The sequence below is a fragment of the Apteryx mantelli genome, chromosome 1 (assembly GCF_036417845.1).
Source record: "Apteryx mantelli isolate bAptMan1 chromosome 1, bAptMan1.hap1, whole genome shotgun sequence".
Classification (NCBI taxonomy): domain Eukaryota; kingdom Metazoa; phylum Chordata; class Aves; order Apterygiformes; family Apterygidae; genus Apteryx; species Apteryx mantelli.
Genome location: NC_089978.1, coordinates 121718954 through 121735872, shown reverse-complemented (window position 1 = coordinate 121735872; position 16919 = coordinate 121718954). Strand labels below are relative to the sequence as shown.

At 38.9% G+C, this 16919-nt stretch overlaps 1 protein-coding gene across 4 annotated transcripts in view; it reads right to left on the bottom strand.

Annotated features, from left to right (window-relative positions):
- Positions 1-16919, bottom strand: part of PROS1 (protein S) — a 42581-nt gene that overhangs the window by 17870 nt on the left and 7792 nt on the right. For all 4 annotated transcript variants that reach the window (XM_067300446.1, XM_067300443.1, XM_067300437.1 and 1 more), the window contains exons 5-9: positions 14292-14414; positions 14013-14135; positions 10929-11054; positions 3581-3702; positions 923-1041 (exon numbers count right to left, since the gene is read on the bottom strand). In XM_067300446.1, the coding sequence (XP_067156547.1) occupies positions 923-1041; positions 3581-3702; positions 10929-11054; positions 14013-14135; positions 14292-14414 (613 nt within the window). The remainder of the gene's footprint in view (positions 1-922; positions 1042-3580; positions 3703-10928; positions 11055-14012; positions 14136-14291; positions 14415-16919) is intronic.

Sequence of the window (16919 nt, the reverse complement as noted above, 5' to 3'; positions counted from 1 at the left end):
AGCACAGAGGGGGATTTGCACCTGGTTTTGTTTCTCAGCAGTATGTGTACAGCATGTTACAGCTTCTACCCGAAGCAGAAGTGGCAGCAACATCCAAACTTAAGCCATTCCCATATATAACAGCAAGCTATACGCTCATTATTTTTCCTATAACATCTGAATTTTATGATGAAAATTCTGAATGTCTTCCTGTATCTGTATCACTGTCTCTCATCTTCCCCAACCCCATCTCTTTCTTTCAAAGGAAAAGTAGCACGAAGTAAATGAAGAAGCACCAATCTTTTGCCCTCTTTTCCACACATCCATGGGACCTTTATATAATCCATATTATACATACTGCCATCAACCCTCTCCCTTTTTTTGCATGTTCAAGCCTGGATCTCTTTGAATTCTCTTTCTCACAGTCCACACACCTCTCCCTACAACAGCATCAGTAACCTGGACTGTAATGGTTGGATGACTTCAACTTTTTTCTTCATTGATGTGATCATGTTCAAATGCTGACAGAGCAGGTCTGCCCTAGCTGAGTGCTGTTACCTTGCTGGGATACATCTGCTACTGCCTCCTACCAGCTTCTGAGGTATCTAGAAGAAACCTTTCAGTCTTACCATGCAAGAAAGCTGCCATCTATTTATACTGATGAGCTGGCTCAAAGATAGAGTACGATCAATAAGAGATGCTGTAAACTGACTCCAGACTCATTACTCTTTTCTGTCCTCTTTCAAATGACACCAGCCTCCTCTAAGTGCTAGTATATGCAGGAACTTCAGTTAATTCATTCTCCATACAAAAGTATCTTAACCAGTGGGGAGATGGTGATATGATTTATACATGCAGTGCACTCTTTCTGCACTCTGAGAAAATTAATGGAAACAAATGCCCGTAACTTCCTTCCATACTTTTATCAATAGCAAATGCTTACCTGGTGACATTTGGCAATTTAAACTTTAAGTACAAAACAGGAATCCCTATAAATTGTTCTGCCAGGTAAAGCAGTTCATAATTCTTTTCAAGGTTCAGCGGGATACACACTGGAACAGGCTGGAATTAATGGAGAAGAAAAAAGCAATCAGCTCCACACTGGTATTTCATGAAGTAACTTCTGTTCTTTGCTATTAGCCTGTCCTGTTCTTCTAAAGCAATGACTGACTTTTTTTTTTTTTTTTTTTTAATCTGAATACCTAAGTACAAACAAAGTGGTGTGATTTGGGCAGTTTTGCAGGGCGGGGGTTGGTGTGTCCAGGTATCTAAGTTGTTCAAGGATAATTCAGGTTGAAACATAGTTCTGGCTGATTCCAACTAGTATTTAAATATTTAATATTGAATCAAGACATTAGGGCCTCCAGTCTTTCATCAGGCCATTTCCTTTCACCAGCGACCTATGACACCTTCTGCTAGGGTTTTGCCAGGTTTCATTATTTAAGTTGTGTGGCATATAGAGCCGCTCGGGTGTTAGAAGGAAATGGGGCCAGAGCAGATTTAAATAAAATAAGAAATAACCTTTTCTTTCCTTTATTTATACTGATATAAATTATTCATAGCTGAACAATCTGCAGTACTATTAGAATTGTTTACCTGGAATACAAAGTAGCAATTACAAGTGGATTTAGTAATAGATTAATAGAAAATATTTCAGTCTGGCTGCTCCTTGTATGCACTTCTTATGTGAGCTGTGGAAAGGGATGTTGATGCAATCAGCAGTATGCTTCTTGCTGGAATAACACTGAACTAATATTTCTGCAAACTGTTAGTGGTGATACGAATTTCTTAATGTATATTCTCAGGAAAACTATAAAGGAGAGGTTCTAAATATTTGTGGCAACTAAAGGTCCCCCAACAATACGTGAAACTGGGATTAATCCTAATGCTCTAGGCAAAGTCCAATGTGAATAACAACAGTCAGCCAGCTGCAGTCCCTATCAGAAGAAAATTTTGGCACGTACATTGTTTCAGGAATTAAGGTACCTGAAGTTTTAAACAGCTTCTGTATTCCAACAGTGAAAAAAGAGACCCTTATATCTAGGGATAATGTATATTTTACCTGCGGTGTAAGTTTAAACAGGTAAAACAGTAAACTGAATTCAGTTAGCTCCTATCCACTCTAAAGCGCTGCTGCCTTTGTTGTTGTTTTGTAAAACACTTGTCAAAATTCATGTATTATCTATAGGTTTGTCTTGAGACTAAAGGAAGTACTTGGATTCCTTTATGTACAGGGAACTAGCCTCTGCATATGCAGAGGCAGAAAGGCTCTTGCAGAATGTATTTCAGAGTGCATGTCTCTCTGACTACTAGTAGGAGCCTAAGAGCCTTTCTAATCTAAAGTTATTCCTGTATATCATCTTTTATATCACGGCAGTATACCAGTACTACAGAAGAGAAACAACAAGAATAGGTATGAAAGGCTCTTCTGTTTTCAAAACCTGCTGGATTTTTGCTAGTCTGATAAACTGTTAATGATCAACATTCCCAAACTCTGACTTGTATATTCATGATGCAGCAATTTCATTAAATGTACAGGCATTCCTCCTGAATTTTGTTCACTGCATATTATGTAGGCCAGTATGACCAGTCTTTGGATTGCATATATATTTTTCAGCTGCTGAAACTATTTTTCCAATTAAAAGGCCTGAAACTAACTTCCATATACGTGCTTACTCACTTTTGAAACAGCAGTATTGCAAGATAATATGTAATGAGGCTAGAAGATGCTCTTCCTACTCCATGAATAAGCAACAGGAAATACAATGACTCCCAATGTTGTTCAGATATTAAATTTTAGAAAGTGAAAAAATTCTAATAAATACATACTAGTGCAGTGCCAGACCTTGTTCCTACTGTTCAAGCCCAGTTTTATTATACTGTGTTAGAGGTGTGGGGTTTTTTTTTTTGTTGGAAGTTATCTGAGCTCACCTCACATAACAAGTCTCAGCCTGCCTAAACCTTTCAAAGTATACAGAGAACCATTCATGAGAAAATCCTTTCACTGGGATTCTCTGGAGTTCCAAATTTTCTGCTACTAAAAAGTGCAATGCTCAAACTGAGTAAGAGTCCATTTTGGCTATGAGATGTTCTCCATGGGCAAATATTACCAAGAACTTTTCTTAAGGGATCTTATGGCAGATCAGAACTGTGGAAAACAATCCAGTTTTCTTCAACAGGCAAAGCATAGAGTAATTCTGAAAGTGAGTGAAACCTTTTGTGCAGTCTAAGGAAAACCTGGGAACATATGGACAAATGGAGTATTCTGGCTCTGAGTAAGCTGAACAGGAATTACCTCTTTGATAGGAGAAAGCTGGGGCTTTTATTTTGGAAGCAGCAAGGGAATAAAAAAGACTGGCCAAGGCAGGCATCTCCTGACAGGATTCCTGTAAGTGAGCATGCATAAACTGAATGGCATCCAAATCCCTATTGGGTTTGCTTCATGAGCCAAACCACAGCTTAGAGTCCCCAGCACTTTCTTAGCAATTTTGAATCAATTCTCAAATAGTTTTCTATATTCCCTAATCTAACACCACCCTGTCCTAAAGAAATATCCAACTTTGTACTTTTCCCCATGGAATTTTACATAGTGCAGTTTTACCTCACAATTCTTCATGTCCTTAGAAAGCTTGAAGCCTTTCTTGCCATCACAATAGCAGCTGTAACTTCCTGGAGAGTTTACACAAAGTTGAGCACAAGTATTTTCAGCGCATTCATCAATATCTAGGAGGAATGGAAGTGTACAGAAGGAGATTTATTCAGAGAATTCATGGTACAGACTGAAAACAAATATTAAATTAATGCAATAATGGACAAGATGTATTCTTTGGCATAAGATGAATCCAATAGGTGACTGTTGCTAACCTAAAATAATGCTAATGGATGTCTCCTATTTAAAATTTACAATCTAGAATTACCTTCTGGGTGTATTAGCCCTAGTAATCAGATAGACACCTTGTGTGCAGAGCTGGGGAAAATTTGGTCTGATTTGTGAGACAGTAAAAAGCCGAGTCGTAAGATGGTGAATTAGTGAAATAAACCTCCCTAAATCACTACCATTTATGGCAGAAATCCCATTCTGGGTCAGATCTCTTCCTTTCCCTGTAGATGTCATGCAAAGTTAGAGTATTAAGACTATATATGGCAAGTAGCTGGAGAAGGTACAGGCTTTATTCACATAAGGCCAAAATGATCTCTGAGAGCAAAGTATTCCTTAAAATGACATACAATAATCTCATAAAAAAACTAAGTTTCAGGCAGCATATATCTGTGGAGACCAATCAGATTTGAGTAACAGCAGAACATGTTTGTCTGTGAATAAGCTAAACCATTTTCTATTTTGTAGGCTGTATACAATAATTTAGAAATGAAAGACTGCGTAAAAGGCTAATGTAGCTGTTACATTTATAATACAGAAATAAACAAAATCTCTCCTGGGTAAGAAAATCTAACGAGGGTGATCTTGGGCCTCAGATTAAAGAAACTGCACTGCTTGCTTTGAAATGAATGGCCCTTCTAAGTGGGAATAAATAATTTTGTACTGATGCATACATTTTAAAAATCTGTTTTATATAATGCCAGTTTTTTTAAGATTAAAATACTTCTTTTCTGTTCCTTTAAAAAAAAGATGAAAAACCTTACTGGTGAAAGTGCTACTTTGCAGTGAGCGTGCATAATCTCCTTCCAAAACAGGATACCACATTTTGGAGTTTGTGAATGCTATTCTGATTCCTATCTCTGCAGTGAATGAACATGAACAAATTGCTTAAATTCTGAGTGCTAGCAGTTTCTATACTATTTAAATCGGTAGGCTCTACCTAATTCACAGCCTTCATGGGTAGGTTGAGGAAACTAATCTCATGTCTGGATGAAAAGTTCCCTATTATTAAAATGTCTTGCTTGTCTTTTCCATAAGTCATCACTGCAAGGGGTCTGTATTCAGGCTTACATTCCCTTCTTCATGATTGTAATCAGATAAAAAAGCTGTACAGTTGCTTGCTGTGGCAAAAAATGCAGTCTTCTCATGGTGTTCACATAAGTCCCACCTCTTTCTGCTCACCTCCCATTCTACCCTCTGATCTCAGCAAGTTGTTTCCCTTTATACAGCCTTGTGGTACCAAACTTTTATGTTCACTCTTCATGTAGACTGCTGAACAGTGACTGTTCTGAGTCACTTCTCCTCCAGAATGACAGCTTACCTCTGCTCTACCAAGCTGAGAATCGTTTCCTGTCCTGTAGCAGGCTGATGGAGTGTAACAGAGTGGTTTGGATATATTTTTTTCTATTTTTGGAAAGAGTTCCAATGCTGTTTTGAACTAGTGTAGCGAGGTTGGGTATTTGCAGGATTGTACTGCATGCTAGAAGTGCATCAGGTGTTTCGGGTGTTCTACTGCAGAAAGCTATTAACTCCGTAGTATGTTCAAGCCGTGCAGAACTCAACATGGCATTTTTTAGGACTCTACAGCCAACTCCACCACCTTCCTTGCTTCTATTTTGCTAGAAGAGAGTTCCCTTTCCTGGAAGGGGGGTGGCGAGAACAGTGACAGGGTTCTCCTTGGGAGTTCTCTGCACATGATTATGGTACTTTTAAAAACAGTGAACTCAGACCAACTGCTCTGCACGCTGTTCCATTGCCTATTCTAGGAGAATTCTCTGAGGATATGTTTGGTTATAAAGACAAGTAGAAGACTTCAAGTATTTGACCAGCAAGTGCTGCCTGCCATGTTTGCCTGTTCTGAGGGAAGGTTTGATATATACTGGAAGAGATTTCCTGAGAAATGAATGGAAAGTTGATGATTGTGGCTTTTTGGATTGTTCAAGTTCTAACTGATCTTAGGTAGGTAGCTGCAGAGAAGACTACACAAGAGAGAGTCCTGCTTCCCTCCATTTCTTCAAATGTGCATCCAAAATGTCAGCTAACAGAGTAAAAGGAATTGCTTATGCAGAAGTATAGAAGCATAGATGTTTCTTCAAGTTGATTTGACATAACATTTTGCAGATTTCTTTTGCTGTTGCATTACCATAACTTGATTTAGTTTTAAAAAATGAACACAAAAATTAAATTGTGTCTGAAATTACATGGTCTCTTCAGTGGAGAAGAGTCTCAGTGGAGAAGTCTTCAGTGCAGAATGCTGGTCAGTGTTAAAAGTTTTTTCTTTGCTCAGATTTGAGAAAGCTTCCCTATTAAAATGATATATTCTGCATGTATATATGTATATATACTTGTACAAACTCCTGCAGGTATAAATTACCAACCCCCTGCTGATGCCTTGATCTCTGTTTCATTCATTTTGGCCTTTGCCACCTGTAGTACTTAGAGGAATAAGATACCAAGGCAGGTTGCCACATTTAAGTGCTTATTTCAGAAGCTTGTCCCAAGTTCTTTCTGTATGCCTGGGACATAATGCTAACAAATTAGTTGTGCGGCAGTATTTCTGTCCGTTAGGACAAATTTTGCTGATGCACATTTGCAACTCATTGACCCCTCTACTTCCTCCTTTTATGTTTAGATGACCTCTCTGTTGTTTGGCATATGTACTCTTTTCAATTTAGTAGTCGTCAAAGTGTTTATGGTCTTGGTGGGTTGCCTAACCTGATACAGATTGCAAGCTCAGCTTGGTGAAAGAGATTCTGCTGTGAAAGCCACTTTGTAGTAATTTCTGCTGACTGGCAATCTCATGTCCATTTAAAATTAAGACAGGCTACAAAGAATGTGTTATAATGTCATCAGCTGCTTTTTTTTTTTTTTTTTTTGGTTTTACTGTATTTTCACATCCTATCAAACTTGCAAATGAGGCAATGATAAATTCCAAAATGTAGCCTACTCATACTATGCTATGGGTGAGAAGAATTCTTCCTCTGTCCTTCCCTACTCTGCCTGTTTTTGGAAAAATACCTTTCACTCCCATTATGATCATTTTGGGATCTGAAAACCCATTTACATCTGAGGACACGGATGATGTTACAGAGAAGAAATAAAAAAAGCGATAGCCTGTCTCACTGTGGAGATGTTAAAGTAAACGCCCCACTCAAAACCTCTTGAGAGGAATGGCAGCAGAGAGACTCTGAGGGGGAGCAAGACCCTCAACCGGAATGCTTATTCAGCGAGGGTAAAATCAGATCACAGCACCTTTCTTCCCAGGCCCAGTACAGGGGTATGACTCTGTATAGACCTTTTAGGAGGCATTGTTCTCTGTGAAAGATCTTGTACCCCTTTCAGTACATGAACACATAGCAGTAGAAAAGCAAAACTATAAGCACTGGATAATCAGCAGCACTAGTGTAAATCTGCGTGCTGAATTCTCTGAAAGCAGGAGTTATTTCAAGCACATTCCTTGGGACCAGAGCCTGTAGATAAACAGAGGCTTATGAAGGTATTATGAAAGCTTATCACACACTGCTTGACAGATGAATTTCTATCATTAAACCAATTACTCATAGACTTGTATCAGTCTGGGGTGTCAATATCCATTATTAATATCAACCTACTGCTCAAAAGTAAGGTCCCCCTCCAGTGTGTACTATAGCACCAGAGGAACAGGCAAGCTTCTTGCACAGGTTCAGAAGTCTCATTTCTCAGCAGATGTTCCGGAACCCCCAGTCAGTCCAAATGGCAGGAACTCACTGTGTAGAGCTAATTGCCCTGCTGTGAAAATGCTGACTTGCACAGGGAGGTGGGGAGCAGGTTTTCTGGAGTTGTTTTAATCACATATGCTATAATTATCCTGTGATTCTTTCAAGATGTACTCAACATCTTTGCATTGTGCTATTTCAAAGGCTTCCCACAGATCTCTCCAAATGTCAGTCCCACATCATAAAACAGCCAGGAGAAGCTCCTCACATATAAACCCAAGATCCTGAGCAGCACACTGGGTTCATACAGCTGCTTTCAGTGGAAGACTAAAATAATTTGCCTCTTTGAGTTGCTAAGGTATGATAAAAGAAGCCACAAAGGAACTGCTAATTGTGTCCCAGAAGGGGGCTGCTCTATATAACACTAGGGAAAAATGGTGATTTCCCCAGAGCATGGATGTGCATAAGCAGGGTTTTGTGCATGTTAAACATGCATGTGGGAAGGGGAAAGGCTGATTCCCTGTCTCAAATTTTCAGACTATGTGTTAGAGTGGATTAATACCTGAAATACAGGCATACTCTGTGCTGTTTGATTAACTTGTTCAGTTGCTTCTTTAGAAGAAGATCCCTTTTTAGAGAAGGAAGATGTGTATGGGGTAAAGATATGAGAAATATTTAGGTCATTCCTTGAAACATAGGTTCGGCTTGGTTTGCCTCCTAGATACTGACTGCAAACCAGGCCCTTCTGGCACAATAAGCATATCTATCATTTCCGCTACTATTTTTTGTGTTAGGGTGTTTGGAATTGAAAAGGTGGTCTGAAGAAGATGAACAGATTCTGTATCTAAACTGGCATGATTTCTGTGAAACAAACACTGGATTGTACAGGTATCTTCCACTGATGGTGGCTCCCAGAAGGGGTGGATGAAGAACTACTGTAGCAACCTTCTCCTAAGAATTGGTGAAAAAAAACTCTTCTGTTCCTCTCTATTGCATCTGCCATCGTAGACATAGGTGTGCACAAATGTACGTAAACCTGATTTTTCTAGTAAGAGTGATTGAATTTGGCCACCCACATACAACATGACAATGAAAAGCTAATTCCTGTCTGTCTGCACAATCCTGTCCTTAGACAGGATTTGGTGACTCACTTAATGTGGTTATAACCAGGTCTGAAAGCTTAGCAGCATTATCTTCCTTCTAGGAGGTAAGACTTTGTTGCTTTTAATGTCTGCATCGGGCAACCTTCTGGGATCCCAATTTCAGAAGAAAAGTAATACTTAAATTTGATTTGATGCAACCCATTTTATCTGCAGGGAGCAGTGAGAGGGGAGGAAATTAGGTTATTTACTGTGAGGTCTTTCTCATTCCAGTGTATGTAAAAGGGACACAAAATTCTGTCAGTAACATTTTTAGTTCCATAGTAACTGGACAAAGAAGAGCAGATATATAAATATGTAATCCTTATCACTGTATGAAGTTTTGTCACCAGAAAACTGAATGAAAAGGCATGGACCCAAAGATTCATAACTAGTAAGATGCTTCTTTTGAGTCTTTTTGAACAATAACATAAAGGTAGTATTTTAATTAAAACTCAGTCACTGATATATTTTTCTTAAACTGGGGAAGTAGAAAATTTCCTTCCATAATAAAGCTCTAAGAGCTCATACATCTCTTCTACAGCTGAAGTTTAACTTCTGACATATGTATTAAACATACAAAAAGTTTAATTGGTAGAGAGCATTAAAATCTACTCTAGGGCAATTCTGCAAATACTTAAAAAATTTATTTTATAATGGTTTCTGTGAGAATGGCTTCTTGCCACTTTACCACTAGCTATTGGTATTTTTCAGCTTTGTTATAATTGTTACAGAACTTTGTCTTGAGATTCCTTCTTCCAGATTGTCAATTCAGAAAATAATATTCTTGAGGAAAGACTCTTTTGGTGCAGCTCCTTCTTTCATAGTATTTTTCTAGATAGGGAAAATTGGTTTTTGTTTTAAAAATGGGGTTCTTATAACAAATCTTTCATATGACTGTCGTGCTGTCACTCCCAGCCTGGAAGAGAGGTCTTGTTTACGCTAAAGCTATTATTTTCCAGTGTAACTGGATACCCCAAGGAAGGTTAGGTGCTTGAATGTCATTTTAAAAGGGATTCACTGACCCTCATGAAAAGTTCTTTCATGTATCTGAAACATAAGGATCTACAAAGGACAGAAAGATTGAGCCCTTGGCCATGTGGGCTAAATAAGCACCTAAACAGCCTATCAGATGGATAAGGAGAAGCTTTTTAAGTTTTCTTCAAGCCAAATAGGTTAAGCGTGGTTTTCATTTCTGGTGGTTGTGTCTTTCTAAGTCTTCCTAATTGTCTTACTGTTGGGGCCCTTGCGGTGCTTCAGAACAATAATCTATATGAGATATAGAGCATGGAACTAACACTGTTTAGGATTAGTTGCTTAGCACAACTTGCTTAGCATTAGTAGCTAAATTTGCTGAAGCCTTAGGCCTCAGGCTATAGCCACTGCTACGTGCTTTGAAGTAGTCCACCAAGGACACTGGTGCAGCTGGAAATGATACGTCCTGAGAAAGTACAGATAAACTAGCAGAAGCCAGTGGGAACCAAGGTTAAGGGTAAGATAGCTTTGCTAAACAAGCAGCAAGGTACAAGGCATGACCGCTGCGTGCGTGATCGGTGCCATGATTGGCTACCTGTGACATAATCTGCATGGTGACTGGCCTAGCAAAGTGTGCGACTGCACAAACATATATAAGATGGGCAAATTGCCGAATAAAGTTGGAATTGAACCTGCATTCTGTGAATGCGTATGATTCATTCCCGTCACTCCCGCGGACCGCGACATCTTACCTCCTTTGGAATTGGCAAATAACTATTACTTCTATTTGCTTTTACCATAACCTCATTTGAGTTAGGGATTTATACCAGTGTCTGACATCAAATATTCCATCCTTATGGGTGTAACAATGCTTGCAACAGGATACCAGACACTCTAGTAGTATTCAGATCCCAGCACATTGCTCCAAGTTATCTGAAAGAAACATGCTAGCTGGTTTGAGACATAACCATGCAAGAAATCTGCATGGATGGCAAGTCTTCTCTACTGCTAGACAGGAGGCCCCCTCATGAACTGAGAAAGTATCCGGCATGCAGCAGGACACAGGTGAGTATACCTTACCCCTCCAAGATCTGTGAGTAGGTCATGGCAACTATACATGCTATAGCACAGCCTTATCAACCCCCTAAAAGAACCAACACTTAAGTCATATTGCAATAGACAATATGAAGATAAATAAAATACACCACTACAAGAGATGTTGGAATTTGATACAGCAGTGGATTAAAAAAAAAAAAGACATACCTTCACAGTTCTTGGAAGTTGAATTATATGCGTAGCCTTCTGCACATTCACATTTATATTTCCCCTGGGTATTCTTACAGATGGCTGTCCCACAGATGTTTGGACGTAGCACACATTCATTTATATCTAGAAATATAAACAAGTTATTAAAAACAAATTGCTCTCTTGCATAACTTTTTATCCTGACCCCTATCCAAGATCATGAGAACTTGGGCAGGGAACAGGGGAGTGTGAAGAAGGCTGCCAAATTAGGTCTTTCTTGTTAGCTTTCTTTCTTTCTGCTTTCACAGCAGAGTTTATCTATAGCAGCAAAGATTTCCAGAGGACTCCAAATGGCATTTTAGCTTCCCCTCACTGAAAAGTGAATTCTCTGCCTTGCCTACCTTTTGCGTTCACTTGTGTGTTTTGTGGATAACAAGAAAACGGATGCACGTCCAAGCAGGCAAAAGAGAAATGCAGTCTACAAATTTCCTATAAACTAAGCCAGACTGCATAATAAAATCGTATGTTAGAAAAAGACATTCAGAAAGACACTGATAATCCTATTGGAGATTCTTAAGTGCTATGATCAATTCATCTCACAATCTTCTTTAATTGGCCGCGCTGACAGGTGTTCAAGTCTCTCACTGTTCCTCCAACCCTCAAATCATTTTAGTGTCTATCTTCCATGTTGTTTCCAATTTTTCAATGTCATTTTCAAAATATAGGTTCTACAACTGGATGCAGCATATGATCTTACTAAATGTCTTGTAGACAGAAGAATATCAGTTTCTGGGTAGTACTTCAATTCCCACTTGTATGTGCAAGGATCATTTTAGTTCTCTCCATGGTTTTGTGGTGATTGTGGAAATGGTACTGCACTGGGAGCACAGGTTCTGCTACTTGCTTGCTTGGACACACAAAACCTTTTTTGGAGTCAAAACTGTCCACTTTTCCACAGTTCTGGTATGCACTACAAATTCCTAGGTGCATAATTTTGTGCTTGGATGTAATCCAGTTTTATCAGATGAACTAAACAGCACTTTGGCTGCTTAGTCCTCACTCTAATTTACCAATTTGCCAGTCTCTGAATGATCAGTGCTCACATTTTTGCTTACATCACTAGTGAAAATGGTGAACAGAGTTGGTCTTACCATTAATTTTTGTAAAGTTCCCCTAGAAATATCCTCATTAAATAACCACCTCACTGAGAAATATTTTTTGAGATCTATCAGTTAGCTGGTTCTTCTACTAAATTAAGATATATAGTAGTATATTGCTATCTTTTTTTTTTTTTTTAAACAGCTTTTCCAGTATCTTTCCAAGACTTGTTGAGAGGCTAACCAACTTATCTAACCTGCCCTTTTTGACACAACAACTATCTTCCATTCTTCTGGAATTTCTCTGGAAATTATTCATTCACAAAAATATATCCTCTAAAAGAGGCAACAGTGGAAGATATTCCCAACGTCTAGTGTCTTAATAATTTGACATTATCCAAAACTGTTGGCATAGTTCATCAGTGAAATACATGATGTTAAAATGAGGTGAGGTTGCACTTTTTCTAACTCTGCAGGAAGAATTTCTGATTATGTTATTATACATAGTCTTTATCTGAAATAGAAGGAAGCACAGAGGTCATGGTCGATAATAATGGACACGGTCCTGTAAGAAAAATGTCATGCTTTTTTTCTATGAAGAGCATTTTCAGATTCATGAACATTTTCTTCTCCAATGAACTTACAAACTCTCAAAAGAAGGGCATCACAAATTAAGAGTGATTCAGGCTACACCACCATTTGCCAGACAGGATTTCTGTTTGTTAGCTGGTCCCACCAATCTAGATTCTTGTTTCAGCCTCCTTAAACGGTATATGAAACTGGTTAGTGACTGAAACAAAATACATCTTGGTAAGTAGTTAATGAGCCTAGATTGCTCAGCTTTACACACCTCTAGTAATGAAGCAGAATCTAGTATCTAGCCTTTCCCTGACCCCTGTGGGATAATGGTCTGTGATTATCTGTGATCCTCCCTGCCGTGAGGTAAACAGTGGATACAAAGGGTGATTTGCAGCCTGATGCCCATGCTGGTGAGGGGTAAGACAACGCCCAGGGCGAGGCGGAGGTCTCACCACTTGACATTGCTCTACCCAAAACGACACCTGGGGTGAGGCAGGAGTCTTGCAGCCTGGTGTTGTTGATAGGGGCAAAAGAAAAAAAAGGCCAGCAGCCATTGACACCCTCTGCTGAGCTCGACAAGGACCAAACATCCCACAGTGTTTGACTCGGCCCCACCTCGCCAAGAGTATAAATTCAGTGCATAAACGAGCCTCCATTTTGAAGGCAAGAACACCAACCTACGGATGGGTCAACAGGCCTGGACCTCTCTCCTCCCCAAAACAGGGATGCCTTTTTGGTAAGGTTTGCGCCCCCGACAATGTCGGACATTACCCCAGGAAAAGTAACATTGTTGAAAGCACTTAATTATCAGTTTGAGCTCAGAAAAAGTAGAATTTGTTGCAGTAAGTGCATTTATCACCGGCAATCCTGAACCTGTTGATCTGTCGCTGTAATAAATTGTCTATTTTGATCAACTTTGTGAACCTGACTCAGTGAAAGTCCTTTTGAGGAGGGCTCTGGCAGGCAAATGTTGATTACCAAAGGGGAGGGCCTTTCTTATTTTCTTCAATTTTGTGAACCTGATCCAGTGAAAGCCCTTTTGAGGAGGGCTCTGGCAGGCAAAGTTGATTACCAAATTATTGTTCAGCTTTGTGAACCTGACTCAGTGAAAGCCCTTTTAGGAGGGCTCTGGCAGGCAAAGTTGATTACCCCTTGTCCTCCCTTCACGTGACAGTAACAGCCCCGGGTTGGTTTTAACCTATTGCAGTTCCTTGATCACTACATAGTTACCCAAATGCTTGTGGTGGTGTAAGGCAAGAGGTGGGATGAGTAGTCAGGTTTGGAGTGGGACTGCTTTTTTCAGGGGCAATGGCAGTTGCTGCTGACTTAGAGCACTTATGGAACTACCAGCATGAATTCTTTCCTTTCTAGTCTACAAGCAATGTACTGTCATGTAACAATGTTCTCCTTAATTCACACTTCCTACCTCTGCAATCTTGTTTATTTGAATGCATGAAGTAACCATCTTCACACAAACAGCGGTAGCTTCCAGGTAAATTAGAACAGCGTTGGCTACAACCTCCATTTATGTTTTCACATTCATTTATATCTAGAAGGAAAACAAAATAAAAACCTTTGCTCAGAGATTCATTGACCAACTACTTGTGTGTAGGTATTCTTAAACATCTGACACTATTCAGTAATACTAGAATGACTATAATTGTGTTCCTGAGAACTATCACCACAATGACAGTAGAGACTGCACCTTCTTCACATTTCTCTCCTTGCCATCCCGGTTTACAGACACATGTATATTTGGCTTGTCCGTCTATGCAGTCCTTATATCCATCTCTATGGCATGGTAGAGGGCTACATTGGTTTGAAATTTCTGTCGGAGGAAAAACATTGGAAATATTTGTTATTTGGGTGATTTTTCCTCAGTAGTCAGCTTAGTCTTCTTTTTGTTCTCCCACAGGAACCTTTCATAAGAAAGGAAAGAGCTTGATGCATAAGATCAAGCACCCATATAACAACCTCGCTACTAATTCTGTTAGTAAAAATTAGCAAGTGTCAAAAAAAAAAAAAAAAGACACCCCCCCCCTTCTAAAGCTAATCCAGAGACAATATCACCAACGCTAGTACTTCTTCTTTGCCAAAGAGAAAACAACTAGAAGACAAATGGCTCCCTAAACCATGTTAATCCCTGAAAGCTGTGACCAAATGTAGGCTTGATACTTCATTACATTTTAAGGATTTATTTCACTTTTTACAGAACTATCCTCTGCCTCATCATTTCAGTTGTCTTAGTGCAAATTTCAGCAGAAAAAAACAAAGTTTAAAGAATACAGAGATCATTTTCTTTGTTCAAGGAAGGTCATCTTCGCAAAGAATCTTGGGCCTCAGGTTGCCACAGCTGCACAGGTTCTGTGGGCAGACTCAGTACATCAGTGTCCAATACTGTCACCTTTCACATATACTAATTTCATTGACAGAAATGGAAACTTGGGTTGGAAAGAGCAAATGAGGGCTCTTTACACATGCTAGCATGACCTCAGAAAGCAAAGCCCAAAACAGAGTTTGTGGCAGAGAACACAGAATTCACTTTTTTGCTCTACTCAAAATACGTAAATGTCTTTTAACTTTTCCCACCATTTTCATGATCTTATATCAGCATACTATGTAAGGTATCTTTCTATTTACTTTGCCAGCGTTTTATGGTAGGTTTATGGATTCTCTTTTCTGCAGGCCTCCAATAATTACAAATATATTGTTTCTACTTTAGAGTTATGTTCTTGTAAAACTCTAAAACATCACTTTGAGGCCTGCTTTTAAAAAAAGTAGTGTCCTGACAGAACAGAGAGCAGAATGAAAAGAAGGAAGGATTTTGTGAAGTTCAGATTCAGAAAAGTGAAATGAAAGACCAGTGTTTCTGTAGACCCAAACCTACAGTGATTCTGTATATAAGGCCCCACTGGATTCCTTAATTTTTTTTTTTATTGTGTTCAAAAGAACTGGGCCCCATAGAATAATAGGTTTAGCCTTCTGTGACAAAGAAAGCTTAACAAAATCTGTTGTTAGTAGATTTTTCGATTAAATCTAGTTCTAATTAAATCCTGCTGCAAGTAAATCCAAAACCCCAGAGGCCAGCCAAGCCCAAAATGTACACCACATCTCTATGATAGCAGTTGTACAACATGTAATATTTGTTTTGCAAACCAAAGGGCTCCAGTTACAGGTGAAGATGGATAGGCACAGAATAAATAAAAGGAAGGAGGTTGATGTATAGCTAATTCACAGCAATTACCAGATGTCAGTTCTGGAAGGGCCTAAACTGTTTCCTCTTTCTTGCTTCTTCATTGCTTTTGTAAGTTCAGGAACAAGCATGTGAACTAAGCTTGGTATAAGCAAAGCATTATGTAAATGATTGGAAGTTGACCCTCAGTGCACAACTGGGGAAAAGAGTGGAAATGTTTCTGAGCAAAAAGGCACTGGGGACTTCAGAGAGAGTGATCTGAAAAGACAATGGGTTGGATTGGCAGTGCTCAATAGGAGTAGATAGAGCAAATTAAATGCATAAAAAGAGAGAGAACTGGGGAACCTAGTCAATGAAAAAAGGAGAACCAGTGAAATACACTGGAGGAGGAAGACAAGAATGGATGGATAGTACTGGACAGACAAAGAGATTATGTTCATAGATGAAAGATTAATGTGCCACAGAAGGGACGGTAATGTAGCAGCCATTTGTTCTGAAGAGAGGCCTGGTGTTCCTCTTTTCCCAACTGGGATGCCTTCTTTTGACCTATGACCCAGCGATGCTCTTTGAGAAACTGCTGTGGCAATGGCTAAATGTTAGAAGATTTACTCAGCCTGCAATGGAAGGGTAGGTGGCCAGGAACACGTTGTGGTACTTGTATCCTCTGCCACTCAGAGTATTTTGATATCCATGAAATGTGTCATGGTGAGCTGCATAAATATAAATATAGATATTTTTAAGTGCTTATTTTCAAATGCAGTTATGAGTATGCAAAGTGATACAGATGTTTAGGTACTTAAAGATGCAGCTTAGATAGCTGCTTGGATTAGAAATGTGTAAGAAAGGGTCTGTGAAAATTTTCCTTTTTCTTCCCAAATGGAGTAAAAAAGTCAAAATATTCGATGATTTTTTTTTAATTGTTTATCCAAAAATGCCAGTGTTTGTAATCTGAAATACATCATTTGGACAAATATGAAAATAGTGAAGTTATTTTAAATTCTGTTTGTATTGTCATTTTTTGCTTAGTTTTTCAGCTTGAGAAGATTAATATAAAATAATAATTATTTTATAGTTATTTAATTTTGATTAGGAAAATCAGATTATTCATTTTGAAAATATAAAAATGTTGGGTGAATAAAT